Source organism: Glycine soja, chromosome 3, assembly GCF_004193775.1.
Source record: "Glycine soja cultivar W05 chromosome 3, ASM419377v2, whole genome shotgun sequence".
Classification (NCBI taxonomy): Eukaryota; Viridiplantae; Streptophyta; class Magnoliopsida; order Fabales; family Fabaceae; genus Glycine; species Glycine soja.
Genome location: NC_041004.1, coordinates 5,204,643 through 5,230,604, shown reverse-complemented (window position 1 = coordinate 5,230,604; position 25,962 = coordinate 5,204,643). Strand labels below are relative to the sequence as shown.

At 35.6% G+C, this 25,962-nt stretch overlaps 3 protein-coding genes across 3 annotated transcripts; 1 reads left to right on the top strand and 2 right to left on the bottom strand.

Annotated features, from left to right (window-relative positions):
* Nucleotides 1-1,155: 1,155 nt before the first annotated feature.
* LOC114404851 (protein FAR1-RELATED SEQUENCE 5-like) lies at nucleotides 1,156-2,316 on the bottom strand. Its single transcript, XM_028367600.1, has one exon. It carries the CDS (start codon nucleotides 2,314-2,316, stop codon nucleotides 1,156-1,158), a length of 1,161 nt encoding a protein of 386 aa, XP_028223401.1.
* A 4,570-nt stretch (nucleotides 2,317-6,886) lies between these two features.
* Nucleotides 6,887-7,788, top strand: LOC114404850 (protein MAIN-LIKE 1-like). The gene is made up of 2 exons (XM_028367599.1): nucleotides 6,887-7,261; nucleotides 7,357-7,788. The coding sequence occupies exons 1-2, from the start codon at nucleotides 6,887-6,889 to the stop codon at nucleotides 7,786-7,788; spliced, it is 807 nt and encodes a 268-aa protein (XP_028223400.1).
* Nucleotides 7,789-11,823: 4,035 nt separating this feature from the next.
* LOC114404849 lies at nucleotides 11,824-13,042 on the bottom strand. Its single transcript, XM_028367597.1, has 3 exons — nucleotides 12,260-13,042; nucleotides 11,994-12,185; nucleotides 11,824-11,901 (listed from the first exon to the last, which is right to left on the bottom strand). Exons 1-3 carry the CDS (start codon nucleotides 13,040-13,042, stop codon nucleotides 11,824-11,826), a joined length of 1,053 nt encoding a protein of 350 aa, XP_028223398.1.
* Between the last annotated feature and the right edge of the window lie 12,920 nt (nucleotides 13,043-25,962).

Below are 25,962 nucleotides of genomic sequence, written 5' to 3'. Positions count from 1 at the left end.
ATTGACCATGATAAATTCGAATCTGGCTTCGACAAATTCTATCATTATAGATTGTCTGACTAGAGTCCAATTCTTCAAGTGATGGAATGTTGTCTTCATCTTGAGCCTAAATTGAATAGAATAAAAGTGAGTAAAATTTAAAATTGATATTTAACTGCAATAATCTAAAATTGATATACATACCACAAGCATTCTAGTAAAACTCATTTGACTTGGTTGAGGTGGAAAAGACACTAAATGAGTATATGCTTTCGAAATAATAGAAGTTGATTCTTGTAATGATAGTTCATTTAAATGAGCACATCCTATCAACGAGTCTGAATTTGATGCTTCCAATAGGACTTGACTTTGTTGATATATCAAAGATTTTGAATTAACACACCACACTACAAACATACTATTAAACTTGATCAACAAAAGAAATAAAGAAATGCTTAAAATAAACCTTATGAATTGATGGTTGCATGGATTTCACTTTTCTTCTTTTTCGCCTTAGATTATCAGTCCAACTTCTGAGGGGGTTATTTTTTTTCATCCTTTTACCATCTCTCTTCTTAAATCCAATTCCTTTGGATGCCGAAACAGCAGAGAAGCCAAATTGCTCCATAGCATACCTTGTGGCTTCACACATGGAGTCACGAGGACCATGTGGTGGTTGGTTCAATCGAATTTCAACCACTTTCTTGCTAAGCTCTAACACCCCTTGATAAACTAAAGAACATGCTTCCGGATAGTCAGATGCCTCATTAGCCAATCTCATAAGCATTGGACATAATTTCTTATATCGATTTGAACTCTCCAACCTAGGATCAACATTAATTTGCCTCCCACTATTATCATTGTACGTATCACATCTTGCTTGTCGTGTCCACCGCTTCAATATATATTTGTTTGGAAGAAGCTTGACATCCTTATGGAATAATATTCTCAATGAGTGACAACATAATATTCCCCATTGTTCAAACTTCCTACAACTACAAGTGATTGCCAATTGTCCATTCTCAATTTGGGATTCATAACTAACTCTCCACTCTCCATTTTCATCCACCATTGTTATCACATATTCACCATGAGCTTCCATTTTTTTTTTTTGTAGATATTTGTGGCAGCTATTAGATCCCACTCCCTTTGAAACAAATTGAACATGGGAGGAGTCTACTCTTGAGAAAGTTGTCGAATCATAGGTGAACTTTGTATGATCATTCTTGGCAACTTCTGACGCATCTCATAATCTTGCTTTAACTCACTATACCATTTTTCCTTGACAATCCTTTCAAATTGCTTGAAGAATTGGTTGATGTTTAAATTAGGCCTTGTGTAACTCTTTATATCTGAATTAAAGCTTTCACTTAGTTGTGTACTAGACATACCAAGCGTAAAAGCATACTTCATATAACACACTGCCCATTTCTCTTTGATTTGGTAGGCGGAGTTCAACCACATGTTTTCTTCTACATTGTATTTCAATAATAAGGTTCTCCTTGAGGCTTCAAAATTAGTTTCTTCCTCATTATCATACATACACTTCTTGAAATCAGATAAGAAATTTGATCCATCTTTCATTAAATTGCCAAGATGTTTGATTCCATTTTTCATTATATGCCACGTGCACAAACCATGCTTTGTCTCTGGTATAACCTCCCGCAATGCTCTTGCCATGGCTTGGTCTTGATCAATGAAAACAGTTTGTGTTCTTTTCTTGCTATGTGCCTGCAAAAATGTTTCAAGAAGCCATTTAAAGGAGTCAATTGTCTCATCATACAATAATGCAGCACCAAATATCACCCCTCCTCTGTAATGGTTAAAGCCCGAGAAAATTGCAAGGGGACGATGATCTCCATTTGCACAATAAGTGGTATCCAAAGAAATCACATCACCAAAGCATTGATAGTCAAATAACATTCTTGCATCGGTCCAAAAGACATTTGTTATTTGCTCTTCTGAATCAATTTGGTATGCATGGAAAAATGAGGAATCATCTATGAGTTGTTGTTGGAAATATTGTAGCAAACACCCAGCTTCACCATAAGCCATATCTCGTCGCCTCTTAGAATTCAAATAATGCTTTGCATCTTGCCTGGTATACCCTAGATTCTCTCTACCTCCTACATATTTACTCATCAAATCAAATGAGGCTTTTTGTTGAATCTCTGCATCTTCTGCCACTTCAAGTTCATATGCTTGATTTTCAGTTTTTCTTCGTTGACAAGCTAACATATGCACAGTTTCTGGTGGATGGAGTGGGTGATTATGATCATCAAAAAATTCAATCACTTTATATTTCTCATTGAGTCGTTTAACTTTCATACTTGCCATATACCCTATTCTTGTCTCAACTTTTGGATTGGTCGTTTTAGGATCTCTTTTATCAGATTGATGTACGCCCTCCTTACAACAAACATATTTATAATGAGTAACGAAACCATCTTTCTTACTCTTGCTTGAATTCTTTTTTTTAACTCCAAAGCCTTTCATGCCTCCATAATCCGTCTAAAATAGATATGCCTCTTCCAAACTATTGAATTCAAGACCAAGTTTGATAGTCAATTCCTTTGGGTCCATCAATTAACTCCTGTAAAAAAATAATTAAGTATCATATAATTAGAAAACATATATATAATTTATGGGAACCACTGCGATTGTGCTCTAGGAACTCCAAAGTCCTAACCCTGTTTAGATAAATTTTGAGTAAGCTTATTACAAAAATTTACAAGCTGAAGAGATAACAAAAGAAATGACAAAAATTAACGTAAAACAATAATAAGCAAAAGAAAAATCCTAAATCAAAGACTACATTTAAAATTTATCTAAACAAGGTTTAGAATGACAATGAAAAAACAATGATCCCAAAGCAAAAGAAATGACAAAAATTAATGTTATCCAAAGTAAAACAATAATCCCAAAATCTACATTTCTAGAATTAGAATGACAATGAAAAAACAAGGTTTTGAAAAGAACCTACAAAGCCACTATTGGAGAGAATTACCTTGTGTGGACAAAGATGAAAAGTTTTAATAAGTTTTCCTTTGATTTCAATTGAATCCACCCTTACATAAACACTTCATTTAGCTTGTGGAAGAAGACGCTTGCTTTGATGGACCTGTAGGTTCTCCCACCCTTGCTTTGATGGACCTTGCATAAACAATGGCTTTGTAGTTTCTCCCATTGTTTCAGATAATCTGCTTTGATGCTTTGATTTAGGCGGGAAGCCAGATCGAGGCGGGAATAACTATTTGTGAAGAGAGAAGTGGATTTCAGGCTGTCAAGTTGCGTGCAAGTTATAGATTTTACGGCTAAAATATAAAGATAATAAATGAGATATATATCCTCAATGATTGAGATTAAATTAAGTTGAAAAGTTGTGATTTAATTTTAAAAATCATAAAAACAATTTTTAAAAAGACAACATAGGGACAATTGGAAGAGGGACTGAAAGAAGTCAAATGGTACTGTGATATATGTGGGATATTGGATTTGATTCCTACTTCCTAGAAGATGTTACGTTAAATGTACTTCGATAAACCCAATGATTGATTACTAATTGAGATGGTCAAATATCGACTATTGGGAAAAGATAAGGTTTGTTATATACGCATTTAATGAATTTTATCATAATAGTTATAGTATCAGTACCATGTGTCACTGCATGGAACTAAGTTAGAGAAAGTCGTGGCTGTGACTGAAGCCACAAATGAATATGAACTTTGTTTCGGTGGCGGTCGTAAAATAATATGCAACGCCGATTCTGCTTCCACACTCCCTTCAAACCTGAAAACGCCTTTCAAAATTAAAAATGAGAGATTTAAAAAAGCTGGTTTTATTTGTTAATTTTTTGTCTCTAAGTTAGACCGAAATTTAAAAGATAAAATATATTTTTTATACAGTAACTATTAATTATAATAAAATATAGTATTATAATTAGTTTTAGATTTTTATTTTTCATATATTATTTACATATTATATACTCCTATATATTGAATTTTATTACAATTTTCAACCATTAATTTTGTAGTATGTGTAAAATTTATTCTTATTATTAATTAAAAAGTCTACTTGGTTATATTAAAATTATTTGACAAAATCTAAAATTCTATAAAATCTAATTGATTATATTAATATTTTTTTATGTTTTCTTATGTTATATAGTAAATATATTAAAAAATTAATAAATTTAATAAAATTGATCAATATGTTATTCAAGTTTTTTTTATGTCAAATGTTAATTGTTAATTTTATTAGAATATTAGTAGAAAATATTTGAACGCATAATTTTTTTTAATCACCATATCAACCTTATAACTCCTATTGATATTTTATTAAATTAACCAACAATTACAACTAAGTGTGTGAATGAATTAGCAGCCTTAATCCAATAATTAAGTGATATATATGAAATTCACGTTTTTTAACCAAAAGAGCATAATGTTTTTTTTTTCAGAATTAACAATGAGAATAATTTTTGAAAAAAAAATACCTGTTTGGGGTAAGTCGAGACCCAAAAGTCATAAACCTTTAATTGAATTTCGCATTTTTTTTATTGGACTTCATCCCAAATAATTAAAAAAACAAATAAATGTAAAATTCAATTAAAGGTTTATGACTTGTGGATCCAAAGTGGTGGTGAGTCTCATGACTCAAACAAATATTTTTTAAAAATATCCCCATTTGCTAATTTTGAAAAAAAAATCTCTTTTAATAAAAAAATCCTTAAATTTAAATATTGAACATGCAACTGCATAAGTTATATACTTAGCTTACAGGTGGTCTCTAAAAAAGGTAACCAATAGCTTAATAGTATATTAAACTATATATAAGTAATAACTATTTTTATTCTCTTACTCCTTTTTCATTTTAAAATTGAGCCAATTGAACGATAAGTCAAAATAAGAATTTTAAAGTGAAGGCGAAAAAAAAAGGCTTCTGAGCCCATGAAATGGAGTGCAATTAGAACAAACTTGGTTGTTTGAGCCCATTTAAAACGAATGAATCTCCACTCCAATTTATAATCTTCTTTTATTATGTTTAGAGTTTGACTATTGATACACATACCTCTCGTTATTATTAAATATGCTTCTCCTTCTCTTTTTTCACTAAAGTTTCCTAAATACCTTTCAAATTTTATTTTCCTTTTTCAAAATTTTCTATGCCAAGCAATATACCCCAAAAATACTAATTCAACATAACACAATTCTTGTGATATGGGATGAATTTGTTTAAACTTAAAAAAAAAAAAATTGTGTCCTCTTTTGGGCTGGGCATAGTACTAGTTTTCCAGTAACTTTTTATGTGTAACTTGTTGCGTTTTTTCTGCACTTTTCCATATTATTTTCAGAGAGCATTTTGGAAGCAATTTGAGGAGTGTAGGAAGTAATTCGAGAAATATAGAAATCAATTGCCGTGTAATTTCTAAGTTAACGGGCTCAACTGCTAGAGCGGCCCGTCAAGCACCAACTAGATTAATAAAAGGACTTTTTCTATTTACATTCTCAATTTTACTAAGTACACCGTCCCATTTAGCTCGCCTACCAACAAGGCTTGGGCGTTGCTAGGTGCACCCAACAAAATTGCTGGTGCACCCAACAATTCAATGAAGTACCAATATTACCCTTCATTTAAAAAATAAAAGACAATATATTTTAAAAAAAAGCTTTTCTTCTTCCACGCCTGGTTTCTTCTTCGTCCGTTGCTCGTGCACCCAGCAATCTCTCAGCAAGCTTTTCTTTTTCCATTTCAAATTTGCTTTCCTTCTTCTTCCTCCGCGCCCTTCATTTCTTCTCGTCTGGCTTCTCCTCCTCCATGTAACTGGCTTTCATTCTCCCCGGCTTCCCTTTCATTGGCATCCTCCATTGGGTTCTTCCTCCATTGGCTTTCTTTGTTCGTTTCCTTCCGCCATCCAGGTTAGTGTTCTAACCTCGTATCTCTTTGAATCGCATAAATGGCCGTAGGATAGACGACATTAGTGACGTGTGGTGCTTAAGGTTGAAGACGAAGGTTCTTCCGCGGAGAAGAACCTTCTTCTGCGCGTGTGAAAGTGGACTGTTGGTATTCGAGCGGAAGAAGGTGTTCTTCTGCAGGAGTCAGCGGAAAAAGGTGAAAAGGTTCTTCCGCGGTAGTCAGCGGAAGAAGGTGAAAAGGTTCTTCCGCGAGATCCAGCGGAAGAAGGTTCTGCAGGTTCTTCCGCGGATGTCCGCGCCTTCTCGCGGAAGAACCTGCGAAACCTTCTTCCGTAGGCTACCTCTCCTTCTCGTGGAAGAACCTGAGGAGGCTTCTTCCGCAGGCTACCTGTCCTTCTCGAGGAAGAACCTGCAGAGCCTTCTTCCGCGGACCATGTTTTGTTGTATATTGGTTTTTTTTCTTGAAAATTATGTCTGAACCACCAATTTATTGATATTATTAGTTAGTTTTTTTTATTTATTTGCTAATACAAAGTGTATATGTATATGAGAAATGAGAAATTGTTGCCTTTGATATATGAATTAGATGCAAATATTGTATAAGGCGAATTTTTGATTAATGAACCTAAGCTGTGACTTATATGTATTATGTGGTTGTTTGAGGCTTTAAGGTTTGTATATGTATGTGGTGATTTTGTTTTTCATGCACCCTTGGTTGTTGCTTTTGATGCACCCTTGGTGGTTGTTTGTGTTGCACCCTAGGTGGTGATGAAAGATAGCTTTCATGCACCCTTAGTGACCAAAAAAGAAAAACATTCAGTGTATATGTTGGAATAAGCTACAAATAAATGAATCTCCCAACTCTAGCAAATTCTTGTGTGTACATTAGTGAGAAACATACAAAACATGTGTTTGAACAAATTAGTAATGACAAAGCTTTGTTACCAATTAATTTGACCGAAAAAAGTAAATGTTCTTCATGATTTCAGATCATGGTTAGAACACGAGGTTTAGGTCGTGCGTTAGGAACTGGTAGAGGTAGAGACATTAGTGAGGTTGCGCTTCAGGCTGATGTTCCTCGGCGTCGCAGGCCTACTGCTTTAGCACGTAGGCAACGAGTTCGTGTGCGTGAGGACGTTACAGAGAGACCTGAGGATGTGCCTCAGTTGCATGAGGATGTTCCTCATGTGTCTGATGCTACCCCAGAGATGACAGGCGCCGTCGATGCTGTTCACACAGAGGGAGTGGCTACTGATGGGAGCTTGGGGTCACCTGCTGCAGATGAGGGATTCCCCGGTGGGCCACGTGACCCATCGGTTTTGACCGGTTTTGCTGAGCATGTCGCACACAGCATCTGGAGTGGACAGGTACATACTTTTTAATGTTGAGTAATTACATAAAAATTATTTGTAGTTGGATTGTTTTTTATATACACATTATTATAAATTGTTATTCAATTTAGGAACGACCTGATCTGAAGTTGGTCTCCCATGGTAGAAAAGTAGATAAAATTGGGAGACCAGCACCTGAGATCGAAGGCATGATTGCTGTCACCGGATTGAGTCCACTGATCAGGTGTTCTGTTATCACCACTGATCCTGGACTCATATCCGCCTTCATCGAGAGGTGGCATCGCGAGACTAGCACGTTCCACCTGCCAGTTGGCGAGTTGACGATCACGCTAGATGACGTGGCGTCACTCCTACACGTTCCTATCACTGGCGCGCTGCATAAGTTCGAGTCGCTGGTTACTTCAGACGCAATTGGTCTACTGACAGAGCTTCTTGAGGTGAGTCATGAGGAGGCTACAGCTGAGACTCGACAGGATGGTGGGCCTCATGTCCGGTTGGGGTGGCTTCGGGACGTGTATGAGAGCCAGTGCAGGGCTAGATGATGGGTTGTAGTAGCCCGCACGTATCTGCTCCACTTTGTGGGTTGTACTCTTTTCGCCAACAAGAGTTCAACCCATGTACATGTCGTGCACCTGGAGGCTTTCAGGGACCTGGCTCAGGCAGGGGGATTCGCCTAGGGAGCGATTGCATTGGTCCACATGTATGAGCATTTGAACGACGCATCGCAGGCCTCTACACGACAGCTAGGCGGTTACATTACACTTCTTCAGGTACGTATTATTACTGATAATTTAAATTGAAGTAGCATCGAATCCCTTTTTTTTTATTGATGTTCACTATGTGTTTGTAGTGCTGGATATACGAGCACTTTCCTACAGTGCATACATGCATCGTTCATGGTGCTTATGATGAGGGGAGCCCACGGGCCTACAGGTGGCTTACGGGTAAGGCTCATATGACGGGGATCAAGGGAGCCCCGTATCATAGACGTATGGATGCCTTAACTGTGACTAACGTGTGCTGGATGCCCTATGCTGAGCACCGGGGAGTTAGGGGCTTTGACTTGATATCGTTGTACACCGACCATCACAGATGGGGTCAAATTGTCGTGTATGTTCAACCTGAGCGGATTCTTCGACAGTTTGGCTGCATTCAGACAGTCCCTTCGCCGCCGGTTTGTGATTCTTTGACGGGTGATGATATAGATGACCGGTGGCTGCATTTTTCAGACCATTTGGTGCCTACAGGGGAGCTCTGTGTAGTTCCTGGGTAGGTGGCGCCAGAATACATGGAGTGGTTTTTTGGGATTTCGCACCCGTTCGTCACGCGGACCGAGGAGACTGCTGAGCCGAGACATCCGCCTCCCCCTTATGATGAGGAGTTCGTCGAGCCACCAATCCCCGAGGTTTCAGTCGCGTCTGATCTCCCTACACATTCAGTGGTAAGCATAACTTGTGTAGTTTTTCATAATTTAAATTTTTTAAAAATGTGATACTGACTTTGTTATTTTGACTGTGATAGGTTGACTGCGAAGGATGTCAAGGGATGACTGAGGATTTAGGAGCGATTGCTGAGGATTTGGAGTGGGTCATCAACCTCACGATGGTCACTGAAGGCACTGACTTATATGACATCATGACTCGTTGTCTGAGGAGAGCTAGAGGTGATGCCGCAGATGAAAGTCTTAAGCCGCGACAGGGACGCCGCATAGATTAGGATTTATATTTTTTGTATTTAAATTATTAATTTTAGTATTTGTTTATGTATGTGATAAAACACATTTACTTACATCATTTATGATTTATGTTTGTCTCTCTATAAATATATGCTTTGAAATTTAAATATAAACCACACACATGAGTCACATTTATAATGGTATTTGAATATATAAAATAAAGCAGATAAAATAATTTAACAAGGAGATTTTCTCCTGCTTTGTAATTTAATATAAATATATAAATATTATTTGTTTTAGGAAAATAAAAAAAAATTCATATTGAAAATAGTATGTTATTCCATTCATTCAAATATGGAAAGAAAAAATAAAAATGATGACATCGCAATTTTATTAAAGAAAAAAATATATAAAACAAACTTATTATTTATAGTATTTATTTTAGGAAAAGATATGTAGTATTAGAATTAAAAGTTATTTTTTTATAATATTATAATTATTTTAATATTATTATACAGATATTGTTTTTTATAATATTAGAATTAAAATAGTATTTAATAAATAAAACTAAGTTATATCAATATAAATTACTTTTTTAATAGTAATAAATACAAGCCTTTATAAAAAAATTAGTCACTGATAAAATTGATTTATATTTTAAACTAATACAATGTTATGGTGACTAAAAAACTTAAAAAAAAAAAAATCAAAACATCTCTATTTTTTGTTTTCAGTACATCTAGTTTTTTTTAGAAGAAAAATTGATGTAATACCATTTTAAAAGTGAGGTAAAATTAATTTATCCTAATTTTGGTCAAATTTGCTTTGTTATTAAAATTTAATTTTTAATTTAAATGTTAAAATTTATAATTATTCTGAAATTATATAATTTAAATATATATACGTACAATAAAGAAATTTAAAAGTTGGACCTGTTAGAAACATGCCTAAGTACCCCTGTTCGGGCTTTTTTTTAAATTATGTGGGAGCCGCTTGAGACTATCGAGGGCTTCTATTTGTCATGTTTTCACGTCATGGAACTCAAAAAAAATAAAAGCAGCGCCCCGTTCCATCGAATCGCACCTCAAACTGAGGCACCAAAAATAAAAAAAAGTTGATTTTGGACCTGTTAGAAACATGTCTAAATACCCCTGTTCGGGCTTTTTTTAAAATTATTTGGGAGCCGCTTGAGACTGTTGAGGGCCCCTATTCGTCATGTTTGCACGTCAAGGAACCCAAAAAAAATAAAAGCAGTTCCCTGTTCCATCGAATCGCACCTCAAACCGAGACACCAAAAATAAAAAAAGTTGGTTTTGGGCCTGTTAGAAACATGTCTAAGTACCCCTGTTCGGACTTTTTTAAAAAAATTATGTGGGAGCCGCTTGAGATTGTCGAGGGCTCCTATTTGTCATGTTTGCACGTCAAGGAACCCAAAGAAAATAAAAGCAGCGCCCCGTTCCATCGAATCACACCTCAAATTGAGACACCAAAAATAAAAAAAGTTGGTTTTGGGTCTTTTAGAAACATGCCTAAGTACCCCTGTTTCATACATAATACACATAACAAATGGGTCACAAACATAACAATTTGACACACTAACACATTACATTCAGTTGAACATGATGGACACAAATATAATTTGCACGAAACACCATAACATATAACTAGCATTCAAACATGCAAGGACGTAACCACCTCGTCATCATTTTCCAAAACCACTTTACTAAACAGAGCCAAAATTTCTATTGGCACAAATTGTTTCCAGTAATTGGACTCTACCAACACCTTCAGCACGTCATCGTCAGATTTCAGCTCAATAATTTCAAATTTTAAAACTTTGTTAGAATACTCCAAATGAGCAGGTTGTCGATAAAACAAACGCCTTACAAGTTGGGATTCATGAATCCCATGAGGAGGATTCCCTTTAGGTGCTACTTGCTTGATCAAATCCTTCAGTTCATATATGGTACATCCTTTTGGAATATCAAATTTTTGGGGATTTATTCCTGTGAACGCGTAACCCACAAAGTTGTTTTGGCGTGACATGTTCCACCTTCCGTTGTAATACAGAACCGCATCATGAGTAGGGATGTTGGGGCGTTCAAGTAAGTTTAAAATTGCATCTGGTGTTCTACCAACGGTGCATAACAACTCAATCGGTCCAACACATGAAAATTGATAATTACACCATGTCATGTTTCAATTGCATACATTGGAAGTGAATGTTGTTACCTGTATCTTCGAGCGGTCGTCGGTAATGAATTTCAACCACAACTTGATTGTTGTTTAGCTGAAGGGTGTTACATATTATGCTTTTAAGAGTTGAAAAATCGCACAAGTTTGGTACTCTCTTGGGCACTGCAGTAGAACTTTGAAAATAAACCCCACACTCATTGTGAATGACGACTCCATTTGGAAAAATGAATGCCAACCTTGAGTTGACCATCGTCTGAGACGAAGTTTCTCCTAAGAATGCCATTGTTTATCGAAATTTCTTTTGACAGACTGTGAATACCACTTGCTGTTGAGTACCATGGACATGCCCATGTCTCATTTATATACATGGCCCAGGCAGGTGCGTGGCTTCACTTTTAACAGACCCGTGACCATTTTTCATTTTTAAGTTTACAAGTAAAGCATTATCGTGTCACGTCAATCAATGTCGACTCACGCTAGTAATTGTTCTGTCACGTAATTGCTTTTAAATGGACAAGCTAGTCAATTTGTTCACGCAAAAATTCATTAGTATTTCAATACTGATTAATTACATGAACAAAAATCCAATCGTAAATATAGATACATAAATATTACAAGTTCAGTGCCTGCTTAGGTCTACGTGCGTTGTATTAATTGTCATTAGGCTTAAGTAGTGCTGCATTCTACCTACATATGCAGTTGGCCACTATTTTGCCTCCAGATATGAATTGCTTGACCACAACAACGCCATAGGCGGTAAGGGACAACGATCTTTCAGATAAACCTGTTTTAAGTGAAATTACAATAATAACTTAAACGAACAAACCAACTCATTCAATAATTGAAATTATTTGAGTAAACGAATTTTCAATGTACCCGAACAAAATGACTGTCAAACATATGACCGACGCATATCATGCGGTGCGTAGAAGAATCGGCTGGTGGTCGACTTCTGAGAGGGAAAAATGTGAAGCTCTGTTGTCGTGACAACGATACAAGGATTATATTATATCTTGACGAAATTACATATCCCATATCCGTTATATCCATCCATTTGTCCATACTAACCTAAATCACAAAAAAAATACACGTGTCACTCATGTAAACATTATTTATATAAATAAAAAGCATAAAACACATACCTTGGATAACCCATCCACGTGTAGGGACAACCTCAGCTGTTCATATCTCTCCGCGCCACCAAAGATTTTTATGTAGTCTTGCGACCATTTGCCAAGTTCTTTAATCAATTCATTACGCATCACGACCCAACACTCTTCTCCCATACCTAACAAAGCGGAAACTGACCGATATCCACAATTATCATCCGCTTTCACATCAACAATGTCCTCAATGAAACCATGCATAAATGGCGCAAATTGATCCAACATCGGGATCATCCTTGCTGGCTTCGGTGGTTCAAAAGATGATGCACTGGGTCTGACTGAGGTGTTGCTGTTTTGAACCGAATGATAAGCATCAACATACTCCCAATAAAATGGATCATGCTTTGTCGATCTTTCACTTCTTTTCATTACTTTCTTTGGGGCACCTTTCGTCTTAACCTTTGTTGGAGGAGGACACATAGAGGTCTCATCGGGAAACGTGAATTCTCGGAGTTTACTCTTGAAAGTAACTTTCCCGCAAATATCAAGTTCCTCGAATCTTTTATATATTCTATCCATCTCTTCCTTGATGTTCACTTCGGCCTCACATAGCCCCTGGTCTAAAAAACTAAGTCTCCTCCAGTACATATGGACTGCATCCAGTGGGATGCTGCCACCATCATACCTTTGTAGCTCGCATGCACAAGGAAGACCTAGCATGGTTCTCAAGACACAACCACAAGAAGAAGGATTGTCTTTGAAATGACGTATGCGCTCAAACTCAACCGAAATTTCATTTAAAGCGTACCTTGACACCATTCCCAGAAGCCTCTTGTATAAGGTTTTCTTAAAAACATGACCAACGACATGCGTACTTGTTTCGAATGATGCTCTAATTTTAGTGTGCTACAGTGTCATCATGTTATTCATTGCATCCCAAACACTACAAAGGTCTCCAACGCTATTCTGTAATACCCTTTTCAGAGATCAATGACTAGATTCAACCCTACATTTAAAATACACAACAAACAACACAAATTAATAACAATCATTTATACTAAAACAATCATTTAAACAAACTTGACAAAAATAATAAAACATGTAAATACCTATTTGTTGTTGTCTTGCCTAGGTGCATCACCTTATTCGTCCAGGCTGTGATATACTTCTCCTTGTGTGGGACAATCCATGTCTCACATACGTAGTCAATGAACATTGGCCACAGGGAACACGCTACTTGAAACCTTTGAAGGTGCTCAGGAAACTCCTGTTCCGAAGGACAATCTACCAGATTACCCCAGCTATCCATTACGTAGTCCCAAGCATTCTTTTGACCAATTAGCGATTTGCACTTTGCCTTCACATTATTGTCTATGTGAAACCTGCACAACAAATTCGTACACTTCGGAAATACAACTTTCACAGCATTCATCAGGGCTAGGTCTTTGTTTGTGACAATAACAACAAGAAGGCGATCGTTTCTTAAAAAAGGTCTCGAAACCGTTCCAATGCCCATACAAGATTGTTCACGCGCTCACCCTCCAGATATGCAAACCCAACAGAGAAAGTCATCTCGGTTGGTGTCACCCCCACAAAGTCAAGCAATGGGAGCATGTACCTATTTGTTTTGTAAGTACTGTCTATCAAAAAAACAAGATGACATGTGTTACATAACTTAACTGCATCTGGGTGACACCAAAACAAATCACGCACCACATCTTGATCCTTCAATCTATGCCAATGAATGTATTGGTCACGTTCAAGGAGCCTCATTAGGTGTTGCATTTCAGTGTCATCTCCTCTGATTGAAGAACGATATGCACTTCTTGCATTGTAGATTTGTTTGATTGTGGTGCAACTGTTGGCGTTGTGCTCCTTCAACATTAGCAGAATGTTTCTTGGTTTCACATTCGACTTTGTCATATCAGCAATTATATTCTTCTCATCATCTGTCAATCTCCCAGCATATGGATGTCCAACTAAGGTCTTCTCCAATTCATGGTTGTGAATCCCACATATCAGCTTCACCGTCCAACCTTCACCTCCATGCACTGGTTTTTCACGAATCTTAAAGGGACAACCACATTTTCTAGTGCCTGTGTCTCTTTTAACAAATTCTTTCTTCCTACACTTGTACTTACCGCTCCTTTCACACCCAATTAACACAAATGAAGTTCTTCCTCTGCTACCAGTATATGTATCAGACCTCATAATTACTGCAACAAAGCCATTTTCATCGGCAATCGTTTAAGCCCACTGCAAAACATCTTCTCGGGTTGCAAAGACCTAGGACACAACCACGACATATTAATTTTTACACAAATCATACATTAGACCAAACAACTCAAACTGATCGACATGATTACCTGAGAAGTATTAAAAGCGTCTGAACAATCAACATGTCCTTCATTCACCCCACAATCTTGTTCATCTTGAAAATCCATATCAACTTCTTTGGACATCGTACTGTAATATGTCCATTGATCTTCGTCCATCTTAATTCAAACTATAACTATCACCTAATTCAACATTCAACTAAATAATTTGAACAATACAGCAACCCAAAAAATTTTACAAACTATAAATATCGAACTAATTCAACATTTGACAACCTCACACAAATATTTAATCTACATATACATCAATATTTTAACAACAACCAAATTCAACTTTTAATTACATAATTTCAAAATTATAACCTACAAAGTTCATTTAACCAAAAAATACTTCAACCTAGGCAAAAAAATCAACACTTCAACCAAGAAATATATTTTTATGTTTCACATAAATTACAAATAGAATTAACCAAAATAACATTCAAAATAATCTTAAAACTAAAAATCATAAAACAAATTAATCCACGAAAGAAGCTGTCTTTCGCTGTGGACATTAAAACTGCGGAAGACAACTTCTTCCGTGGAATCTCGCGGAAGACATCTTCTGTGAGCTTCCACGAAAGAAGTTTTTTTCTTTCGCAGTTGTAATGTCAACAGTGGAAGAAAACTTCTTCCGTGGAATCTCATGGAAAATGTTCTTCATTTGCTTCAAATCAGACACTTACACCATTCCACTAACCAAAATAAACAATGATACATAGAAAAGCTATGTACCTTAGTTGACAAATATCACACCAAAGCAGAGCACAAGCACAACCAGCACGGAGAAATATCGCACAGCACAAGCACCACGGAGCAACAAAGAAAGCAACGATGAAAAAAAAATAAAAAGTAGCTTTTTATAAAAGAAAAACGTTCAAGGGTATTTTGGGATTTTTGAAAAATTGTTGGGTGCACCAGCAATGTTGCTGGGTGCCCCTAGCAATTCCCACAAGGCTTTTGCTTTCTTTTCCTCTGACTATTAAGATGTTTCGGTCTAGCCACTTAAACTAGGCTATGTCCATTCTGAATCAATTTGGGCCATTGCTTTATTTTATTGGACTATTTGTTATTTATAGCCCTCTATTTTAATAATACACCTCATTTATCATTTTTCTCCCCAAAACACTCTTTTGTTATTTATAGTCTGATTTTTTTTAAGAGTAATTTTGCAAAACTATTTATCAATATAGATGTTTTAGAAGACTATTTATATGTAGCAATAATTTTTGTCAACTAGAATTTAGGAGATGCCACTTTGAATAACATCTCATGTTTTTCATACAAGAAGTGACACCCTATGTGTAACCACCCTTATACCGATTCTAAATACCCATTTTAGAGAAAAAGTATACCATGGTGATGCTTCTTGTTGACTATACACAAGATGTCACCTTATTTTCGTGATAGTTATATGTTCAGTTAGACTCATTGTGTTATTTCTTAATTCATTTGGTTCTTAAAAAATATAAACATACTTTAATGATTTAAAGCCTACTTTCTTCTTTTTTTATGGTTCCAATATTAGGTTAATCTTTTATCCTTCTTTAGAACACTTAAGGTTATGCAAAGAAGTGATCAAACAATTTGCATAATTAAGCACAATAAGAAAAGAATCAAAGATAGAAAAATACACTTTGCACATATAGAAATAAAGTTCACAAATATATATCCATTACAACTATCAAAGGACTATATGGCCCAATCCTTTAAACAAGATTGATTACTCAAGCATATAGTCATGGAGATGGAGAAAGTCAAAGAAAAAAAAGAACATTTAAACTCAGAATCCCACAAAGGGATGAAGAAGAAAAGAAGAGTCTCGTGTAGAGTTGTCACCCCCAAAGAGTTTCATATCTCTTTCGACAAACTATAAAAAAGTAAAATGTATATATTCATACTTAGGGTTCAAAAAAGGTTGAATAATTTTGGTTATTGTTGTTCTAACATTTTTTTTAAGTATAGATTTTCTATAACATGTTTGCGACTATTTTAATAATTTCTATTTAACACAATAAACACACTTTTAATTAAATTTGTTTGTACATACTATCCAAACATCATATTAATTACATTATTTATCTAATGTGAATCTTTATCGGTATCCATTACATTATTTATTTTATTCCACTTTTTAATTTTTTTTCTTAATCATTAAAATAGTTATAGAGAATATTAATAATAATAAAAAGTTATAATTAAAATACATGTGGTGGAGTAAACGGGTACTGTACTTGATAAAACGACTGTTTATTCGAAAATGCCATCCACCAGATTGTGCAATAAATTCCAAAAAACATGTAAGTAATCAATGTTCAACTCTTCCCCACCCTCAACTATTTCTGACAGACAGCATGCAGAATGTGCTTTATGTCAAACCGACCTGGCCTAATGTAATTACAACAATTGTATTTATATATTATCTTCATTGCATTATTTTAAAATAACAAAACAACAAAAACGATTTTCTATCATATCCAATAACAGTACGTATTAGGAAAAAAAAAAGTAAAAATAAAAGATATTATTAAAAGAAACTACTACATATTAGAAATTCAAAAACATGCAATTTAATATTTACTTTTTTACTATAATTAAAAATATTCAAAATGATATATTTAACTTTTCTTTACTTATACACTTTGTACATAAAATGAAAGAGCAACAAAAAGGATACATACATATACATTTCAACACATTTACTTTATTTACATTAAAAATATAAAAAAATGTAACATTATATAGTGAATTAACAAAGTCCACGTAATTATTTGTCAGCTCTTAAAGGCTTCTTATTGTGAAAATGACTACCAAACTGATATATTATTCCTAATGAACCATGGTTAAAGAATAATTCATCTCCAACTTTCATGGGGAAATGCATCTACTTACTCAATCCTAGTCAATAACTTCATCATTATTTTCCAAAGCCATTAATTACAATATGCTTAGTCACCCTTCTTGTTACCATCAGGAAAAAAACAGAAACAAAGCTTTTCTAGAAAAGTTTAGAAATGCAGCCAATTTTTTAGTGGGTGACCAATCGTTTCATTCACCCGCCACTGTCACACTGATTAAACTTCCTAGCCTCATTGTTTTGCAACCAATATTGAGGCTCTTATTTTGTGGGGGGTGTTGCCACTCATATTAACTAATCTCACGTGACCCAATTTTTTCTATCTGTTTTTAACGATGTTATATGGTAATGATTAATGTTTGCTGAAGAATCTGATCTCAGCCACCTTTAGTTTCAATCACATATTTTTCTTCCATGATATTCAAGAGTTTACTTAAGAAAGAAACCAGAGTCCAATTTACTCGGAAAACATAATGTTGTATCAATAAAAAAAAAAAAATGTTGTCTATGTGCAAATGATCTTATTGTTTCTCATCTGTGATGCAGTTTGGTTGGTTTGTTTCTATGTGCACATATATTGCTGGCTAAATCCATCATGTGAGGAAAAGAGACAAACCCGCTTTGTACGATATGCTCATGGAATTTTTTCCCATCAGATTTTCTTTCCACCAAAATAAGTTTACAATGCACTACTTGTTCTGTTTCGTAACTGGAACAAACCTAGCCCGTGAACCTGAATGTCACTCGCAACTCTCATGTCAAGTAACAGATTAAGGAGGGCGTGGCATGTCCTTTTTGGACTCTCTTCTTGAACATCACTTGTCAATATGCACAAACAGGCCCCACTTAGAGGCCCCAACACATCGTGCACAATATAGGATTCTTCTTCCCCCGAATAATATATTATTTTATGGTATCAAAATAATAATCATGGCTAGAGAATTTAGCTTCTTGTTAGAAAGAAATATATATATATATATATATATATATATATATATATATTAATCGGTGTTCTAAGAATATAAGAAACTTAAAATAAAAATATCTTTATTAAAAGGTGACAAATTATGTTATTAATGATTTTTTATCCTTTCTTATTATTTACATGATAAATAATTTTAATTTTTTAATCAATATCTTTTAGAACACTCGTTAATAAGACTATATATATATATATATATATATATAAATTATCGTAGCATTTCATTTTGTAGGGCTGACTTTAATTATATTCGAGACATTAAAACCTGATTTTCAGATGCTAGCTAGGTAGCTAGCAGCGTAAGCATGTTTGTGCATGCAAGCCTCGTTCATGCCATGTGTGTATTTTATACGCATATTCTGGTAGGTTATATATATATATCGTATCTCCTGAGTCTGATGTGTTCCTTTGGTTCTGTATGGCATGCTCCTAACGTGAGCCTCATGCTAAGTCATATTCTAAGTTGAAACCAAATCCCTTAATAAGTTTATTATTCATAGTTTCTCTGACATATTTCAATTTTCTTATAGGCCAATAACCTGGTCAATATTAGGCCGCTAGAATTGGCTAATTTAAACTAGCTAATGACTTCTAACAGTCTGGCCATCATTACAGGAAGATATATACCTAGCTATTCCTTTATTATAAATATACATTATAAGATCTTGCTAATTGGTGTCATTAGATCACTACTTAAAAAGAACTAAAATGAAAAATATTTATTATAAAAATTACAAGAGAACGTAAAAAAATATTAAGGATAATATAATTTTGTGTATGTCAATAAAAATTATACTATAACTTCTTTAATTAATATCTTAAGAGTAAACATTTATCTAAAGGTTAAATTAAATTTCACTTTTAGTCTTTTATATTTTAGTATTTCTTTTATTTTGATTCATTAAGTTTTAGAAGTTTTATTTTGATCTTTTATGTCTTTGAAAGATCTTATTTTAGTCCATTTTAATCAAAATATTAAATATGTTAATAGAAAAATGTGACGTCTCTCATTGACGCTGATTGATATGATGTGTGATATATTATTGAAATTATATCATTTTAATAATTCTAGTTTGGTTATTTCTGTTTTTCAAATAATTTCATTTTGATATTTAAATTTTTTTAAATGATTTTATTTTGATCCTAACAGTTATATATTATGTCAAAATCTAAGAAATATAATTGAGGACATTCGACTGTCATTGGTTTTTTTTTTTTGGTCTAGACACTTGTGCAATAACTTTACAAAACACTTCCTTAAGCTAATGTTGTGGAGGAATGTCGAAGCCACACGCATAAGCTGCTTGGGAAGCTAGTGTCTTACCTAAGATGAAAAAGGAATTAGAGATTGAATTTGGTACAACACAACACCAAATGGTTAGGTTTGTTTCCGTGTTGAATGTTGTGATGTATTTTTTTGTTTTTATTACTATTACTAATTGATTTACTTATGTGCAAGTTTGCACATGACTAACATTGTTTAACTTCAAAATAATTTTTAATTACATACCTGCACATAAATCAATTAATAATCCTAAAAAAAACTGAAAACAATAAATACATCACGACACCCAATTGGAAACAATTAATCGATAAGAGACTAAATAATACCCCTAACAAAGTGTTGGAGGCTGCAACTAAATCAATTTAAAGATATAACAATTAATGCACAACAAGAGTGGTGACCATAATTAAGTCAGCTTTCCAACAGTCACCTATGATCAATATATACATTAACAAAACACACCAAGATCGAAATACTAACTTAAAACGGATGGCAGCCAAAAACACTTAAAACATGTTCAATCAAACAGTGTTCACTTTATGCAAATAGAACTTGCAAGCAACTAGGTATTAAGCCAATTGATACGAAATAATTATATATATGACAGAAATAACTAGTAAGGTATAAGTTGTTAAATGTGATGGTATGCCTAAGTTAGTGCACAAATATAGACAAAATTCTCCCCAGACACTGTTTGTACCCACCTAGCTAGATGTTTCTCAGTTTCTGAAATTCTCTCTCTCACGAGCTTGCGTAGACATTGTCTGTTAAGGCTTCTCAATCTTCTCTCTACAAATTCTATATGGCTCTTCATATATACTCTGCCTATAAAGAAGATTTATATGTTGGGTTTTGTCTTGTCCAGTAGCTATAGCACTAACTTATCCGAGAAAAATCTTATTTATTGTTATTATTATTATTTTTGAAAATTCACAAGCTAAATTAAGGCCAGTTTTTAGCACCTCAATTTAGGCTAAGAGCCTAGCTTGTAGATGATTAAGAGAAATGCTAGAGTGGTCAGGTCGAATCAAGTACGTAACATATAATTATGACTAACTCTTTTATTTCCAAATTAATTAACAACTGCATAAGCATAATTTTTTTGGTGAGTAAAAAATAATTGTGTTAACAATAAAAATTACCCTAAGGAGAATTTGAGTTCAACCACAAAATTGGTGATAATGTACGGTAGTAATTTATGAGACACGTGCAGAGAATTTTGAAGAGATCTAATTACTCCCAGACAGAATATAGCCACTGAAGAATATAATGATTCTGCATATAAAACTTATCCGTACTTATTGGCAAGTAATCTTGGTTGTTACCAATTTATCAAGGCACAAGCTGAGTTAAATCAAACTAATAAATGCTTGATATTACGTAGAAAAAGTTATGGCCCTATGCCCGATCAACAGCCAAATGCCTGATTGACAAAAGTCTCCAATAATTTTTTTCAGCATGACACACTGTCCAGCAGAATATATATATATATATATATATATATATATACACACACACACACATGGTTGAGATGAGATTAGTTTGGGGTATACGTAAATTAAGTATTTTTAAATCTATCTAACTTAAAACAAAAGGGTCCTAAATGTGAAAATTATGTCACAAATAATGATTTTAACAAAAATATAATTTAAAAGGCAGAATGTCAATTACTTGTTGTAATTTTATCCCTATGTACAGCTATTTCCACCTATTTGCTGTAATTTAACACAATTACCCGTTGAGCTTAAATATAATCCCATAAACACAGTCAAACACACAAGTTAATTCCCAAACTCGTAATTAATTTTCACAAAAAACGTAGCTTGTGAGAAAATATCATGCTCATCTATTCAGTTCATTTCATAAAATAACGTGGCAACTAATACATATACCCAAACTCAAATGTCTATAGTTAAAGAGAAAAAGAGAGAAAGTAAAAAAAAAAAAAAACACATTTTCTTTTATTTAATTGAAGAGAAAATTAATTAACATAAGAAACAAAATTTCAATATTTTCTCTCTTTCGTTTTTTTTTGTTGAATTCAATTTTTTCTCTCTTTTACTTAACTATTTTCTTTTCATCTAAACAAATGTAGGGTGAGTGTGGATTTAGTTGTATTAGAGCCAAGTGTTCCATTTCCAAAAAGACGCGGAACTCTTACAGGTCTGAGCAAGGAGGAAATTTTTTTGTTGTCTCGGAGTCAAGTTGAAATCATAGTCTTTTTTTTATTGACTCAAGAAAAAGATTTGACCTAACTAAAAATTATAACTTTTACTCTTGTTTGTATGAGCTCAATCCTACGTATGTTACAAGTACCAAGGTAATATTATCTTTTCTAAGCTCCTCACTCTTTAATGAATGCAAGAACCTATTTAAAGTCCTCAAAGGCTCAAACACTTTGCAAAGATATCCATTATATTGAATAGTTCATGCAGGTCGCAATCACTAATAGAATGGAATGGATAAAAAGAAACTGTTGTATTTGGGTAGCATACCGCATTCTCTTGAGGTTAAGTACCAAAATGCATTACGTTAGAGCTGTTCTAGGGAAATAATAAAATAAAATAAATAAAAAATGAATAATTGGGAGAAAAGAGCAGTCACGAGATAGAGTTTCAAATTTTACACTATTGAGATTAATATTCATTTTGTCTGATTGGACTGCTATATAGTAATTTTTCTTAATTTACAACTAACATAATTGCACACATCTTAATTTATTTTTGTTTAAAAATTACATTAGGAGAATTAGTTGGAAAAGGAGGCAACAGAATTACAGAACAATATGCAACACGTTTCGCAACATTTAGCTGTGTAAAACTCATTAAAAAAATGATAAGCATAAATCTCAGACAAATAAAAGGCATGACTATATATGCTAATGGATCCTTTATAATATTGGCCGTGATATGTTTCATGCATGCATGAAAAAGACCCAATTCCACAATGCATGTTAAATAAGCACAATCCAATTCAAATTCTCACTTGACTGAAATTATGACAGAAAAGATGTTCCCCACTTCCCCATATGCATTAAGATTAAAGAGAAATGGTTCTTTTGTTTAGCTTATTCGTCAATAAAAATAAAATAAAAAAAATAGCAGCTTATGCCTCAGGATGAGTGTTATGGTTCGAATTGGGTAGCAGGAAATCCTTGTATTCGAGAACAAGGAAGAACTCCTAAGATAATAAAATGGACTGAAATTTTCCTATGCTTTATTCATATATTTCCTTTGATATTTATAGGTTATCTGATATAATGTCATAACAGAATTGGATAACCAATTACACCACGCAATTTAACAAAAATAGAAATATCTCCAAACAAACTTTGTCCTATTGTGCAGAGGGGAAATTATCGCACGTGTTGAGTTCCTGAACCTTCTATGCATAGTCAGTCAGGTAAGTGGGTCTGCTCTTTATCCTGATGGGCCTGCTGTTGACTTTGCTACAATTCTCCTGGACTTCTGAGTTGTTGGTGTTATCAGCAATATCAGCAATACTCGTATTGCTAACAATACCTCCTGCTGGCAAAGGCACATTGTCCTCAAGGTGTAACTTGTCCGAGATAGCTGACAATGGCTCCCATGATGTCTCCTCTGGTAGCAAACCCTTCCACTGCACCAGAACCAAAGGAGTTGATGGGGAGGTGGTGTTGTCATCCTTATGTGCCAAAATAGCCAGTGGTTCGAGGATGGGTAGATTGCCATGAGTTGCAGGGGGAAGGTTATGAGTGGCCGGGGGAATGGGTCCATAGTATCGTCGGAGTAACAAACAATGAAAGACAGGGTGTATCTTTGAGGTCGCTGGTAAATTCAGACGATAAGCAACTGGACCAATTCGCTCTGTGATTTCGAATGGTCCAAAGAAGCGCTTGGTAAGTTTGGACTGCGAGCCGCCGGAAAGGGAAGTCTGGCGATGCGGGCGAAGTTTCACATAGACCCAATGGCCAACGTCGAAGGATTCTGGCCGGCACTTCATGTCAGCAAAGTGTTTCATAGTACTTTGCGCCTTGAGTAAACAATTTTGGAGCTTTTGGTGCACTGAAGTACGATCACGTAGAAGGGACTTTGCAGCTTCGTTGTTGGAAGAGGGTAGCAGGAAGTCGGGTATAGATGGTGGTGGTTTGCCATATATAACTTCAAATGGGGTGACCCCGGTGCTGGAGTGCAGGGAGGTGTTGTATGACCATTCAGCTAGAGGAAGGTACTTGACCCATTCAGCAGGCCTATCGTGGATGAATGCGCGAAGATACTGCTCGATGACTCTGTTGATGACTTTTGTTTGACCATCCGATTGAGGATGATATGCTGTATTGAGGCGCAGAGTGGTGCCACTTAAGCGAAATAATTCACGCCAGAATTGGCTGACGAAGATGGGATTGCAATCTGAAACAATACTTTTAGGGAACCTATGAAGTTTGCAGATGATGTCGAGGAAGAGATTGGCTACCTTGTAAGCCGTGAAGTTAGAGTGTAAAGCGCCAAAGTGGACTCCCTTAGAGAAACGGTCTACGAACACCATGACTATTGTGTGATTCTGGGTGTTGGGTAGATGGGTGATGAAATCCATCAAAAGGTCCTCCCAAACGCCAGAGGGAAGCGGTAATGGTTGTAATAAGCCGGCCGGTTTGCCAGGGATGGGCTAGGTTTGTTGACAAATCTGATAGTGCTTGATGTAGTTACGAACATCACGACGGATGTTGGGCCAAGTGAAATTGGCTTGTAAGCGGTGGGTGGTTTTCAGAACACCAAAATGACCACCCAATGGGGTTGAGGGGAATTCATTGAGCAGAGAGGGTATAAAGGGGTTGTCATCAGTAATCCAAATGCTCCCTTTATAGAAGATTAATTCATTATGGATAAGAAAATCAGGGTAGTCAGTGGGGCTAGTTTGTATGGCACGAAGCTTCTCCTGAAATTTTGTGCTGGCCCTCAATGATTGGCGCAATTGGTGCCTAAAATCGAGCTGAGGGACGTGGAGGATCAAACACGTGGCCTCTAGGGGTGGTTGGACACGGGAAAGAGCATCAGCGACAACATTTGAATGTCCGCGCTTGAACTTGATCTGGTAATCGTACCCCAAGAGCTTCGCCAAGTAATAATGTTGTTCTGGGGTCTGAATTACTTGGGTCATTAGATCCTACAAACTCTGGTGGTCGGTAAGGATAAAAAATTTGTGACCAAGGAGATATTGGTGCCATTTACTAACTGCGGCAATCAGGGCATGGAGCTCGCGAGTGTAAGTTGAAGCTCGTTGAAGCTTGGGGTGAATTGTTTACTGAAGTAAGCAATTGGCTTGTTATTCTGCATTAGTACGGCGCCCATTTCAATGATAAACAGAATGGTGAAGTCTGGAGGCGTTATCACGGGGGCAGAAGTCATGGCCTGTTTGAGATGATCAAAAGCAAATTGAGCAGAAGGAGACCAGGCAAAGTTGTCGCGACATAGGAGAGATGTCAACGGTTAAGCAATAGCAGCATAATTGTGGATGAATTGGCGGTAGAAGCCAGTGAGTCCCAAAAATGCACGAAGGTCCTTCATGGAAGAAGGAACGGGCCACTGTGTCATGGCAACAATCTTCGAAGGCTTTGGTTCAATGCCTTCACCGGAGATAACATGACCCAAATACTCCAAGCGGCGTTCACCGAAGAAACACTTGGAGCGCTTGAGGAAGAACTGATGATGAAGAAGAGTTTCCAGAACTTGTTCCAGGTGAAGGAGGTGGGATTGCAGGGAATCGCTATAGATGAGGATATCGTTGAAGAAGACCGCCGTAAACTTGCGCAGGAATGGTTGTAAGACCGAATTCATAGCAGACTGGAACGTGGAGGGAGCATTGCACAACCCGAAAGGCATGACACGGTACTCATAGTGGTCGTGATGTGTCCGGAAAGCAGTTTTCGGGATATCTTCCTCTGCCATTAGTATATGGTGGAAGCCCTGTTTAAGGTCCAATTTACTGAACCATGAAGCTTTGCCGAGGTCGTCCAGGAGTTCATCAATGGTTAGTAAAGGAAATCGGTCACGGACGGTGACAGAATTTAAGGCGCAATAATCCACGCACATACGCCAGCTGCCATCCTTTTTCTTGACCAATAAAACAGGGGAAGAAAAGGGGCTATGGCTGACCCTTATCAAGCCATCACAAAGAAGGTCTGCAACTTGTTTCTCAATCTCAGCTTTTTGAAAGAAGGGGTAGCGGTATGGGCGGACGTTAACTAGGTCGGTGGAAGGTTAG

What these genes read in the sequence shown, in the direction of transcription:
- LOC114404850 (XM_028367599.1), top strand. Translation starts at nt 6,887, where the DNA reads ATGGTTAGAACACGAGGTTTAGGTCGTGCGTTAGGAACTGGTAGAGGT. An exon ending in ACAGCATCTGGAGTGGACAG is followed by an intron (nt 7,262 to 7,356) that starts GTACATACTTTT and finishes TATTCAATTTAG; the next exon opens with GAACGACCTGATCTGAAGTT.
- LOC114404849 (XM_028367597.1), bottom strand. Translation starts at nt 13,042, where the DNA reads ATGGTGTCAAGGTACGCTTTAAATGAAATTTCGGTTGAGTTTGAGCGC. An exon ending in ACGTGGATGGGTTATCCAAG is followed by an intron (nt 12,186 to 12,259) that starts GTATGTGTTTTA and finishes TTTGTGATTTAG; the next exon opens with GTTAGTATGGACAAATGGAT. An exon ending in TTGACAGTCATTTTGTTCGG is followed by an intron (nt 11,902 to 11,993) that starts GTACATTGAAAA and finishes CACTTAAAACAG; the next exon opens with GTTTATCTGAAAGATCGTTG.
- LOC114404851 (XM_028367600.1), bottom strand. Translation starts at nt 2,316, where the DNA reads ATGGCAAGTATGAAAGTTAAACGACTCAATGAGAAATATAAAGTGATT.